The 12,616-nt window shown below is 56.9% G+C and overlaps 2 protein-coding genes across 2 annotated transcripts; both read left to right on the top strand.

Moving 5' to 3' along the window:
* Positions 1 to 3,056: 3,056 nt before the first annotated feature.
* Positions 3,057 to 8,238, top strand: EsH8_III_001352 (CNH domain-containing protein; the record flags this gene model as incomplete). The annotated part of the gene is made up of 3 exons (XM_083263077.1): positions 3,057 to 6,497; positions 6,548 to 7,207; positions 7,264 to 8,238. The coding sequence occupies 3 exons, from the start codon at positions 3,057 to 3,059 to the stop codon at positions 8,236 to 8,238; spliced, it is 5,076 nt and encodes a 1,691-aa protein (XP_083123564.1).
* Positions 8,239 to 10,246: 2,008 nt separating this feature from the next.
* Positions 10,247 to 12,286, top strand: EsH8_III_001351 (serine hydrolase domain-containing protein; the record flags this gene model as incomplete). The annotated part of the gene is made up of 4 exons (XM_083263076.1): positions 10,247 to 10,751; positions 10,857 to 10,976; positions 11,052 to 11,316; positions 11,410 to 12,286. 4 exons carry the CDS (start codon positions 10,247 to 10,249, stop codon positions 12,284 to 12,286), a joined length of 1,767 nt encoding a protein of 588 aa, XP_083123563.1.
* Between the last annotated feature and the right edge of the window lie 330 nt (positions 12,287 to 12,616).

Genomic DNA, 12,616 nt, shown 5'->3' with positions numbered 1-12,616 from the left:
TCCGTGTCAAACTCGGCAGAGCGCCTTAGTAGCATCGACATGCGATCCGAGGCAGCTTGTACATTAGCGGCGTTTTTGGCACTCGTCATATACCAGAACGACGGTGCCTAAAGACAAAGACGGCAGGACGAAGGCGGTTGCAGCTGGAACAGGCTTGAGGCACAAAGAGTGTTGGCCAGCCATGTCGGGCAATTTTTTTGGCCAGGGACTGAATGCTGACGAGGGCGGAGACCAATCCCACGACGCCGTGCCCTCCAGATGCAGTCAGCCCTACGGAAAGACAGAGCTTACAGCTAGAGGCAAAGGCATAGCATGCATCTCACCTTTCAGGCCTCATTTTAGATACTGCATCGCATGGTGGCCAGAGTGCAAAACCGCTAGCTGATCAGTCGATAGGTTACCACCTCGACTTTCGAAGACGTTGGGGGGTTTCAACTCCGCGGGCAAAAGGAAGGCCAAGTCTCGGCAAGGCGTGGGATAACATCGATCCCAGTGGGACACGTGGTGTGAGATGGTGCTTCCCACGCAATTTTCCTCCGAAATCCCTGAGGCGGCCACGGTTTTGGGGGCCATGGACATGCCGACCGGTATAGGGGTGCATGATTTGCATCGGGCCAAAACATTTCTAGTATTTCTTCTTCGCACCTTACACTGCATGTGTTTGGCAGTGTCTACACGTAGGCAATGAGTAAGAGGGGAAAGGACGGCATGCGTATGAGCCGAGCATTGCGTCCTTGTTGCTTTTTCGCGTTACCAAACGATGGCCGATTGAAGCTGGAGACAATTTCTGGGGCACCCGCGGGCCGCGACAGACGGTCCCTGTTGGCCTTTGTGGGCTAATATACGAGGACGGGGTTCGCTAGCAGATTGACATCCACCGACAGGGACCCTGAAGTGTTGGAATTTCCCGTCCGACCAGGGCCTGGAGGGTGTCATTTCGACCGTCGTGCAGCCCAAGTGTACGGTTAGTCGGAATACGAGGCTCAATACAGGAGGAGGGGAAAGCTAACGTGCTGGGCTGTGGGGACGAATGAGAGACACGAGAGGAATGACCAGCTAGTGAGGCTTTTAGTTAAGCTAAATAGTAAGGTGCGCCAGAGGAAGGAACAAAAAGTCGCAACTGCCCTCCTGCCGGCAACACAGCGGCAGAATCAAGTGACAACCCGATCCGGGGTAAAGATATGATTACTTGAGGCGAAGGCACAGAGTACCGCAGGATGATGTCGCGGAAAACATCCCGACTCCCGCTGCAGTACAACTACTTCACTTCAGCAGTCAATACGCGTTGGGGTCAAGGCACACACATCGTTCGCACCATACGTACATCACTTTGAGTCAAACCAGCATTGACTTACAGATCGGTGTGTTCATCCAGGGACCGGAAAGTAAGGAAGTTGGACATCGGACGACCTCTGGCACCCGGTCCTTACTGTCTGAGTTTCCCGGCTCCATTATACTGTAATTCTCTGACTCTTTCTGCAGGCCGGTTGCCCTCGGACCTGCATTGCCTTTCCCAAGTCTCTTGGTCTCCCCATTCACCTTAGTGAACAGAGTCGTATTGACCTTATTGTGAAGAGCGAGGAATGGGGACCCGATAGTACGTACTCGCACCTTAATTGGACGTATCAGTCAAGTCAGCCCAGTTCAGCCCAGCCTACTCCGTACCCCGACATGAGATGAGATAGTTGCAGATGTACCTTTCCATGCCCCATTTGCCCTACAGATACTTCCATCTAAGATCCATCTGTCGCCCGTCTTCCCCGTCTTGCCCGGCCCAATTCATTTTGGTGCGGCCAAGCCAAGCCTTGCCCGGCCCAGCTTCAATCTCTGACTATGTAACAACAAGAGAGGGACAGATTACGGGGTACCTTGCCTAATTCATACGTGGGCGGTTTTGTTCCTGTTGGTGCCTCATATTTTGGTCCCAGCGCCGCTCCCACGCACACCCACACATACACACACACACACACACACACACATGCCCACACACACACAACTTCACCAGGTACTTTACCCACCTAATTTCACCTACCTACCTACCTAATTCATTGGCGAAAGAAGTGAAGTGTGGTGTCTCTCTTTCCTACAACACAAGTGACCGATTCCGAGCCATCTCACTCGTCGTCTGACCGAGCAAAAGACTCGTTCATCCGCCAAACATTGCGCTTAGCCGCCCCCAAATTCCGACGGGGCCTGGCATCGAGGGAGGGCGAGGCCGAACACACACGACGAACGCGGCGAGTGTGCGACTCGACCTTCTGACCTGGGGAGAGTGCAAAGACCCCAGAGCGCCCGGCACCATCCTTGGTTGGATAGGACCTCGGACCTTCACCTTAGGACTCGCAAACCTGCGCTGCACCGCCAGCCCCAAACTAGACCCGACGACTCTGACCTTGCGACTCTGTAACGACTCTCCCAGCCCCGTTCTTGTGGCTTGGTTTTTGCGCGCTCTCGACGTCAGGCAGACGCACCGCACGGTGCCACCGCTGCACCTCTCACCTCATCCACTTGGGGACGGAGAACACTTCTGACAGCACCCGGCCAAAGGTGTACACAGGACTAGTCCACCGAGATTGCACTGCTTTTCCCACCCGACGGCTTTCCCGCTGTTCAGCTTCCTGTTTGTCGCGCGACGGTTGCCTTGTGTGTCCGTCCTAGGCCGATCAGCCCAACGACCTTCTCCAACTCCCTTTCGCCGCAAATCACTGCCCAGAGGGCTGCCCAAAGACGTCAGTCCTACCACGCACGCCTGCGCCCGTAGCACCACCCACGAGACTCACCCCGCGACCGCCCGGACGAGCGACCGATCATCCTCAATCTCAACTCCTCATTTAACGCCATCGCCAAACTTGCGACAATCCATTCCTTGGCGCATACCGAACCGAAAACGTCGAACAACGAAACGCACGGCCTAGCGAGCAACTGTTGGATCAGGTTCTCCGCGAACAAATGCAACCGGTCGCCGGCACTCTGCTCAAGTCGACATAGCAGCCCGGGGTAGAGGCCGACTTCACGGACCCGTCTCAACGTTGCTGTCACCATCATCCCCGATCGTCATGTCTTTCCGGGGCGACGGCCAGCGCCGGTATGGCCATCTTCCTCCGGTGCAATACCCCACAGCCGACCAGTCGCAAGAGCAGTCCGCTTACCTCGCCCGACGGCCGAGCTTCAACAACGGCGACGATGCCGCCATGTTCGATCAGAACCGACCGCAAACCCGAGGCCATCAGCCATCTGCGTCGAGGGCTGAGGACGAACTATTCTTGACGAGTCCGACCGGCTCGAGCCATTCTGGAGGCCGGCACAGTTACGGCTCCACAAACAATGCACTCTCCGGCTACCAGCACCAATACCAAGCATCGTCGCCTCCCACGTCTTCTCACTCCGCCTACAACCCGCAGGCCTTTGTGCGGACGCCGTCGACGGCATCAACGTCTCTACCATACCATCCAGCCCCTCCGAGTCGACATGGGTCCGCCGCTTCCCCAACTTCATACACATCTCCTACCCAATCCAGCTACACACCGGCAGCATACAATCCCGCTGCGTACGCGAATACGACAGTCCCTCAACGGCAACCGACATATTCTGGCTATAGTAATTACAATCAAGGCTACGGCTCCCCGAGCATTCCTCAAACCTCAGGATTCAACCAGTCGCCCATCTCCTCAATGTCGTCCACTTTTCAATCAGTCCAGGCATCCGCGCCCTCCGCAACCCCGCCGGCTCCAGCTTACGAGCCGTCATATTCACAATCTTACGGCAACAGCTATAATACGTACGCAACAAATGGCACCAACTCGGCACTATACGAATCAGACACCTCGCAGACGCCGTATCCGATTCAGTCGTCGATGCCCGTTGGGCCAAACTACGCCGACCCCACGTCCTTTTACAACAGATCCATCCGATCCGACTCAGTGGCGTCTCCATTGTCGTCGCCGCAGATTCAGCAGCAGCACTCGCCCGGTTTGCAGAGACATCCAACCAACGCCCCTCTGCCCAGCCGACCCATGGAAGAGCTTACCTGGGATCCGAGCAACACAACCCCCACAGACGAAGACCATGCTCAAATGCAAGACGACATTATGCAGGACATTGAGGCCGAGTTGGGCGGCCGGCATCGACCCCTCGGGGTCAATGGTGGGCAGTTCTCCGACGATGAGCTGCAAGGGCTGCGACGATACAACTCGGATTTGGCCAACCTTGCGTCATCCTCGGCTCCATCGAATCCCAAAAGAAACCCAATTCCTACTTTCGATTATGACGACGACGATGATGACCCAGAAGGAACCGCAGGAGTGCTAGCCATGCAGCAGGCGGAACTAGACGACAAGAGATTTAGCAGTGTGGCCACATTCTCCTTCTCGGAACCAGTTACCGTCAACCCTCTTCCGCCCCCTCCCGAAGAACAGAGCGATGGTACTGACTATGGCGGTATGGATTTGGGTGCGCTTGCTGGCGGCTACGCTGGAAACCTAGCGTACGGCAACGAGGTGGGCTCCCCACAGATCCCAGACGGATCCCGGCCGCTGCCCAATCCCGACGACTACAGCGCATCACACGAAGCGTATGAACAAGCTCCTGCATTCCGAGACGCGGAAGTTGATTACGGCGGTACTGGTGGCCTGCAGGCTCCATCTGAGCACCGGCTAAGCTTTGATGAGGGCGGCGAGCGGGTGTCTCTACACTCGAAACAAAGCGGTAGCGAGTCGCCCTACAAGGAGGATTACCCGGACATATTTTACCACCCAGGACCGTCGAACAGGCCGCTTCCAGCGCTTCCCCCCGGTCCGGGCAGCGATACCAGCTCAATGCTTTCCGTTCACCCATCGACTCGCAGTTACCACTCCCACTCTCTCAGCACGGACTCTCGCACGCTGCATGAAGGCTCCGAGTACTATCAGGGCTCAACAGGTCTGAATTCGCCTTACCCTGAGCGGTCCATATCCCTGTCGAGCCATAGCCATACTCCCCAGGTGCAAGCACCGGTTCGGTCGCGAACTGACGCAGCGGACGAGCGAAGGAAGATAATCCGACACCAGACGCAGCAACAGCAGCTTGCAGCGCAACAGGGACTGCCATACGATGGCTACGAGTCCGGGACGCCTTCGTCAATGACATATGATGTTATCACGCTTCCTAGCGGTCGAAAACGGAAGTTTGTCCCCTCTAAACTTACATCTGGCGATCTCAGGAGATGCACTGAACCATGGGCCTTGAGCGGAATCGCGGCTTGGATCCGCGAAATGGCCGATGGCGAGCCGGATTTGAAGCAGAAGACAGTTGAAGAGGCGCTGCTTAAGCTCTTCACCGCCAAAGTTCCCACCATCAACGTTGCTGATGCTGAGCTTCTCAGTGCTCGCGTGTCTCAACTGATGCTGGACGCCGGCGTTCTTGTTCCGGAAGAAGAGTGGGTCAAGTTCGGAGCCGGCTCCATATATGGTGTGCTGCCGCAGTTGACAGGCTCTGGCTGCTACGCGCCGAAGTTGCATGAGGATGAGTCTCAGCAAGGGCGATGTTACTCGCATCATTGCATGCGGACGCTGAAGAAGGCCAATCTGGACGACCTCATGCTGGAGGAGGTCAAGCCAGCAGATTGGAACGTCCACTTCAAGATCCAAGAGGCCGACCTAGCCGAGAAGCCCAAGAAGGAGATCGAGCGGCAACACGTCTTGCATGAGATCGTGAACAGCGAAGAGTACTTCATCAACCAGCTCGAGGTACTCCGGGTGCTATACCGGGACCATCTGCGGAACATCCAGCCTCCCATTATCCCGCCCAACAAGATCGATAAGTTCCTTCAAATTGTGTTCGGCAAGGCTGATGCTGTGCAATCCGTCAACAAGGACAACCTTTTGGCACAGTTGAAATACAGACAGCAAGAGCAAGGACCATGGATCTCGGGCTTTTCCGATCTCTTCCGTGAATGGATTCGAAAGGCCAAGGACGTCTACATCGACTATGCGGCACAGTTTCCGTACGCAGAATACATGGTGCGGAAAGAGGCCGATCGAAATCTTCTTTTCCGCAATTTCCTCGAGCAGGTCATGCGACACAAGCGCTCTGAGCGACTGGGATGGCAACATTTCCTGAAGACTCCCATCACGCGGTTGCAGCGATACTCGCTGCTGCTCGAAACCGTTGAAAAGAAGACAATTCGAGACGACGAGGAGAAAGCGAACTTGGTCAGGGCAATCGTGGAGATCCGCAATGTTACTAGGGAATGTGACACCAAGGTTGCCGAGATGCAAACGAAGGTGGAAATGATGGAGCTCAACTCCATGCTCGTCCTGAGACCAGGCTTTCACTCAGTCCTCAACCTCGACCACCTCGGCAGAGAGCTTATTAAGCAAGGCGATTTGCAGAGAATGGGTTCCAAGGGTGTCAGATGGGTTGACACGCACGCCTTGTTGTTTGACCACTATTTTATCCTTGCGAAGGTGGTGAGCCCCAAAGATGTACGAGGCGAGAAGAAATACGACGTGTCGAAAGAGGTGAGTTCGAACCCCATCCATGAGTCGATTTCTGCTGACTGGCTGTATAGCCCATTCCGATGCCGCTACTGTTCCTTGACAGCATGAACGATGACCCCATCTCCAAGCAAAAGGGCATCACTGCGCCTTTAGCTCGCAATGCTGGGGGCGGTTCAGATCCCAGGCTCAACAAGATCACAACGAATGGCACTGAGCGTCCCGGGCTGGAGCATGTCGCTACAAGTTCCTCCATAGCCTCGTCAGCCAGGCTTACTCCTACCATGTCCAACGATCCCGAGGGTAAGATCCTTTACCCTTTTAAGATCAAGCATCTGGGCCACGAGACGTACACGTTGTACGCCACCTCTGCGCAAAGTCGCGCGGAGTGGGTAGAGAAGATTATCGAGGCAAAGACGAGGCATGCCAAGGCATTGTTCTCTCAAAATGCCGAGCCCTTCCGCCTACGTGTTCTGGCCGACAGTGCGTTCGTTTATGATGCGGCGTCTGCCGTCGGTAGGCAACCGGGCGTTCCTATCCGGGGCACCCCCCTCGACCGAGCGGTCAGGGAGATCGAAGAGGTCTACGGGCCCGGTAGGGGACCCGCTCCAGTGTGCAGAGCACAGGTCAACTGCGCTTGTGGTTTCAATGCATTTGGAAAGTCTATTATCGCCATTGGAACGGATTACGGCGTATATATCTCCGACGCCACGAATCCCCGTGGCTGGATGAGGGTAAGCTACAAGATATCGCAGATGACGCAGCAGAGCTGGTTGCTAACATTACACAGAGCGTGCAAACCGCCAGAGTGACGCAAATAGCCGTGCTCGAAGAGTTCTCCGTCTGTCTGGTCATTGCAGACCGATCTCTCGTCGCCTACCCTCTGGACGTGATTGCGCCAGTTTCAAACTTCCCCGCCCCGGCCCACGATAACCCGAGACGAGCGCCACAGCGGTTGGCTAAGGACGTCGCATTCTTTGCTACGGCACGCATGAAGGAACGCATGCTAGTGTTTTTCAAGCGGAAAGAAGGCATGCACAACACCTTCAAGGTGCTCGAGCCAGTCTTCCAGAAGGCCACGGAGAAGAGAACCCGGCTCTTTGGCGGCCGCAGTCGCATCGGAGGCAGCACCGATTCCTTCCGCGACTACGACGAGTTCTATCTTCCAACGGAATGCTACTCGCTCAACCTTTTCCAGAATTACATTGCGGTATCGACGGCAAAGGGCTTTGAGCTGCTGACTCTCGACAAGAAACAGACAATGTCTATCCCCGATGTCAAGCAGCCCGCGATTGCCAACATTGCCAGCAGAATACGGGATCAACGGCCTTTGGGCATGTTCAAGCTGAACGACCAGGAGTTCTTGCTGGCCTACGAGGATTGCGCCGTCTACGTCGACAAACACGGAGACGTGAGCCGGACGCTCATCATGGAGTACTCGGGCAAGCAGAAGAAGGCTACCAGTGCGACCATGTACGGCCAATATCTCCTCCTTTTCAACGGGGACTATGTTGAGGTGCGCAACGCGGAGAACGGCCGCCTCAGGCAGATTATCGCTGGCCGTGACGTCAGATGCCTCGATTTTGGCGTTAGAGGCCCGACTGGTGGCAACTCGTCGACCGCTCAGAACAACTGGCTGGGCGGCCAGACGCCCGCAGGGGAAGACTCCAAGGGAACGGTGAAGATTTCCATGAGTCACCCCGAGCAGCACGGCGTGCAGGTCGTGCTAGAGATGCTTCTCAACGATGGACACATGGAGAAATAGGATCAAGTGATGCGAACGATGTGAATTGGGGGATACGATAATTGATAGAGAGAACGCTCTACGAGTTTCCTGCGATTGGAAAGGCCGTGTCCTATGGCACATTGCCAGCATTTGGGGTCATGTTGGCTTCATTTTCTGGCCACGTCTTTTCAGTTCCCATCTTTGGGCGGCGTTCTAGTCGACGAGCAGGAGGGAAGTGTGGATAAGACTTGGGTGGACCGCAAGGCGTTTTGGGTCGACGAGGATCATGAAAGGGGTTTGCGCGTTGGAAACGGGCGGTTCATACTCCTAGGCCACGGCCGGGATGTCTTTTTCTTGCTGTTTGTCGTTGTATTGCGGATTTTTCCACTGTGACATAGTTTGCGGGGGTCCATGTTCTCGCAGATGAGGAATATAATGATTCCCACGTCGCCCTGATGCGTTTGTTTCCCACCTTCCTCTTGGGTTTTGCATAGTGACGGATCCGCCACCGACAGAACGACCGAGTTGATTCACTGCCACCATCACACGTTGCCCGCCTAGGGCGTAACTCTCAGGTTCGTGGAATCTTGGAAGGCATCGCTACCGTCACTGCTTGGCATCGTGGGACGGATTGCTGCATCTTGGCGAGACTAGGAAGGTGTGTATGCAGGAAGGACTAATGGAATCCGAGCGACATCCTATTCCCGTAACGGGCTGCATGTTTGCCAAGACCTGCAGCTTCCCGGGCTGGCACCTGCTAGCGGCAGCATCGTCCGCACACGCGCGGCGGTGGGATAGGGGGAGGGCGCTCTCGGGCTCTCGGGGCGATTGACTCTTGACCCTCTCTCTCTCTGTATTTTGGACGTCCAATTAGTGATTGAAGCAACCAGGCAACTGCTAAACCTGCGGGGGGGCCGACCATCAATCAGGCAGGTCTCACTTTCCCCGCGCTCACTACTTACGCCCGACGGTAGACCCTGGAAGGGGGGCGGCGTTTAGTAGCTAGCAGCGGTATCAACGTCAGCACGGGGACAGGGACGCGCAAGGGGGGGGCAATTTGGTGACCCTTGAGGGGAGGCTTGTTGGCCGCCATCAGGTGCCTTTTTGTGTGGTTTATTAACGCAATCGGCCGCTTCGTTGCCATGTTGCGGACAAGGCTGCTGCCGCCAAGAGTTCTCGTAGCGGAATGAACGGCTTGATTCGGGTGTTTGGGTGGGCTGGGTGGATGTTGATTTTCGAAATGGAGCAAGGTATCTATCTGCCCATCTATCCAGTGGTGTCTAAGAGTCGTCTCTCTCTCTTCAAGTCGGGCAGGTTTCGAGTTGAAAGAAGGGAGATTTTGCATTCCGCAACACCGCGGCGAACCTACTACCGCGACTCCCCGTGGCTCTGCAAGTTGGCATTGTAGAACAATGGTTTGACGGGCTGTTGTAGGATCATACGCATACTTGGTCACAGACACAATCGTATATTCACGCAAGGGACGATAACGTATCCGTACTCGAACATGGATCAGGCGTGGATTAATTAGAGACGTTGACAAGAACGCCTAGGAGTGACTAGGTGACGTTGCGTCGGCGCGCCCGGGCGCCGTGGGCTTCGACGACGAGGACCGGGGCATGCAAGCTCATCGCATGGGTTCGGATCCTGGGCCATGCGCGACGCATGGGAGGCGGGTTGTTGGAACACGCCATACTGCGTGCGGAAGGTCAGAAGATTATCTAGAAGGCGTCTACGGCGATGTAACGGCTAAGCGAGTATATAACACGGGCGGAGCCGCGAGAATCATGCCATGAGAAAACCGTCAAGAGCTCTTTGCGTGATTTGCAAAAGGAGGGTTTTCCTGTTCCTGTGAGGTCGGTCTTTATTCTTTGCAAAAGAGGTAAGTCGAAGGTGTGTTTTGTGTCTCTCTTGAATCTATTGGGGTTGGCGGTACACCAGAGTGTGCGCGCACAGCCAATGCGAGATGGCGGAGGAAGCCCGAGAAGCAGGATGGAGGTGGGAAGCTCGAAGCTGACAATGGAGCAGACATCGCCAGGCGGCAACAATGCGCTCCTCGCTCACACTCCTGGCCTCGGCCTCCCTGGCGGCCGTCACGGCCGCCGCGCCCTGGCAATGCCCTCCCCTGGGCGACGTCCTGCCCAAGGCCAAGAACCCGAGCGCCAACCCCGCCGTGCGCGCCGCCCTCGATGCCTTCGTGGCATCCGTCGAGGCCGAGGCGGCGACCTTCAACGGCTCGGCCATCTCCATCGGCGTCAAGTCCGCCGTCGAGGACGAGGCGATGCTGGACTTCCACTTCACGCCGCGGGACAAGGACCCCCTGGGCGCGCAGGTCGTCGACAAGCACACCGTGTACCGCCTCGCCAGCGTGAGCAAGGTGTTCGCGGTGTTGGCGGCGCTGCAGAAGGACGACGTCATCGGATGGGAGGACCCGATCGTCAAGTTCATCCCCGAGCTGAGGGACGCGCCGAAGGGGACGCTGGATTACGTTGACTGGGAAGACGTCACGGTGGAGGCTGCGTCTGCGCACATTGGCGGTATTCCGACTGATAGTAAGGACCCCGGTTTGCACATGCTCATCTATCTCCCCGGGATGGGGGGATGGTTACGATGGTTTTCGGGAGTGGTGAGGTCGACTGACATGTGTTGTTGTGTAGTGATGACGGACAACGCCGCGTACCCCGGAGACTGGGAGGCACTCGGGCTACCCCCCGTGTCCGAGGAGGAGAAGCCGGCATGCGGAGGCTTCCTGGGAGTCCCCAGTTGCACAAGGAATCGTGAGTCCCATCCTTTCCCAAAAGCCGCCGACTGAAAGGAGGAGGGGGCCAAGGCCAAGCACTAACACGTCGTAGAGTTTCTAGACGCAGTCAAGCTCCGTCGGCCGCCCATCTACCCGGCCTACCAGACACCGGTCTACTCAAACATCGGGACAACCCTGGTAGGCCTCGTCGTTGAGGGGGCTACCAACAAGACCTTCGAAGAGGTGCTGTTCGAGTCCATCCTGGAGCCTGCGGACATGGGCAACACAACTTACGGCAAGGTCCCAGAGAAACTCGAGACCATGTTCATCCCGATCAACGACACGTACTACAAGCATCCGTTGGGGATTTTCGATGCGTATGTTACGCCTAGCCTTTGCCACCACCTCCCCCCCCTACTCCTTCCCCAGCAAAGCCCACCCGTTCTCCTGCATGACTGACTTCATCACAGAGCCGGCGGCATATACTCCACCACCGACGACATGCTCAAGTTCGGCGACGCAATCCTGCAGAACCGGCTCCTCAGCCCGGCAAAGACGCGCAAGTGGCTCAAGCCGACGGCCTTCACGTCGGCCATGGGCAGCTTCGTCGGCAAGCCGTGGGAGGGCATCGTCTCGGACAACGTCACGTCCAACGGGCGGGTCGTGGAGCTGTACACCAAGGGCGGCGACCTCGTCACCTACCACTCGGCGCTGGTCGTGGTCCCGGAGTACGGCATCACTGTCTCCATCCTCGTGGCCGGGCTCGAGGTCTCGCAGGCCTTCTTCGGGTACTACTCGGAAAAGATCAGCGATCTGTTCCCGCCGCTGATCAAGGCCCTCGACGAGGCGGCGCGGGACGAGGCGCGGGACGCCATCGTCGGGCGGTACGCCGACGAGGAGAGCAACTCGACCCTGACGCTCTCGATGGACGGCGGGTGGGGCCTGGTGCTCGAGGACTGGTTCATGAAGGGCTTCGAGGTGATCCCGAACCTGAGGCGGTACAGCTTCCTGGGCGTCAACTTTACGGAGCTGCCGCCGGACACGGAGAGGACGGCGAGGATCTACCCGACGGGGCTGGAGGCGGGCAACACGACGGCGTGGCGCGCCCTCTACGACACGTTCCCGGCCGAGGCGCGGCAGCAGATTGACGACCTCATGTTCTTCCCCAACGGGTCCTGCGTGTCGTGGCTGACGATGGACCGGGCCACGTACAATTACAAGGGGCTCGACCACTTCGAGTTCACGTACGGCGACGACGGCAAGGTGGAGAGCGTGCTGCCCAAGGCGTTTGCGCTGAGCCTGAACAGGGTCGAGAAGGAGGCGGAGGCGGAGGCGAGGGATCTATAAGCGTGTGCATTCGTTGTAGTCGTATTCTAGACCGTTGGTAATCCGGTTGGCCGGCTTCTTATAAATTTGATCCCCGCCATCACGACGGCCACCCTCGCCCATTCACTAGTCATGTCATCTTTCCGAGAGCGAAACCGATCTAGGCCCAAAAAACCCCGGGGCTTTGGGAAAGCCGTTGGACATTGAAAAAACACGTAGTCGGGGAGACGGAATCTACAGCTGCTCAACGTCTAATAAGTCAACGGGCGCCGGACAGCTAGTATGGGGTTGCGGTAGGGCCCCGACGGTGTGCGTCAGACGTCATGAGCCAGACGACGACCGGCCGTTGAT

This window comes from Colletotrichum jinshuiense, chromosome 3 (genome assembly GCF_051148585.1).
Source record: "Colletotrichum jinshuiense chromosome 3, complete sequence".
Lineage (NCBI taxonomy): Eukaryota > Fungi > Ascomycota > Sordariomycetes > Glomerellales > Glomerellaceae > Colletotrichum > Colletotrichum jinshuiense.
This window is presented reverse-complemented; position numbering and strand designations above follow the sequence as displayed.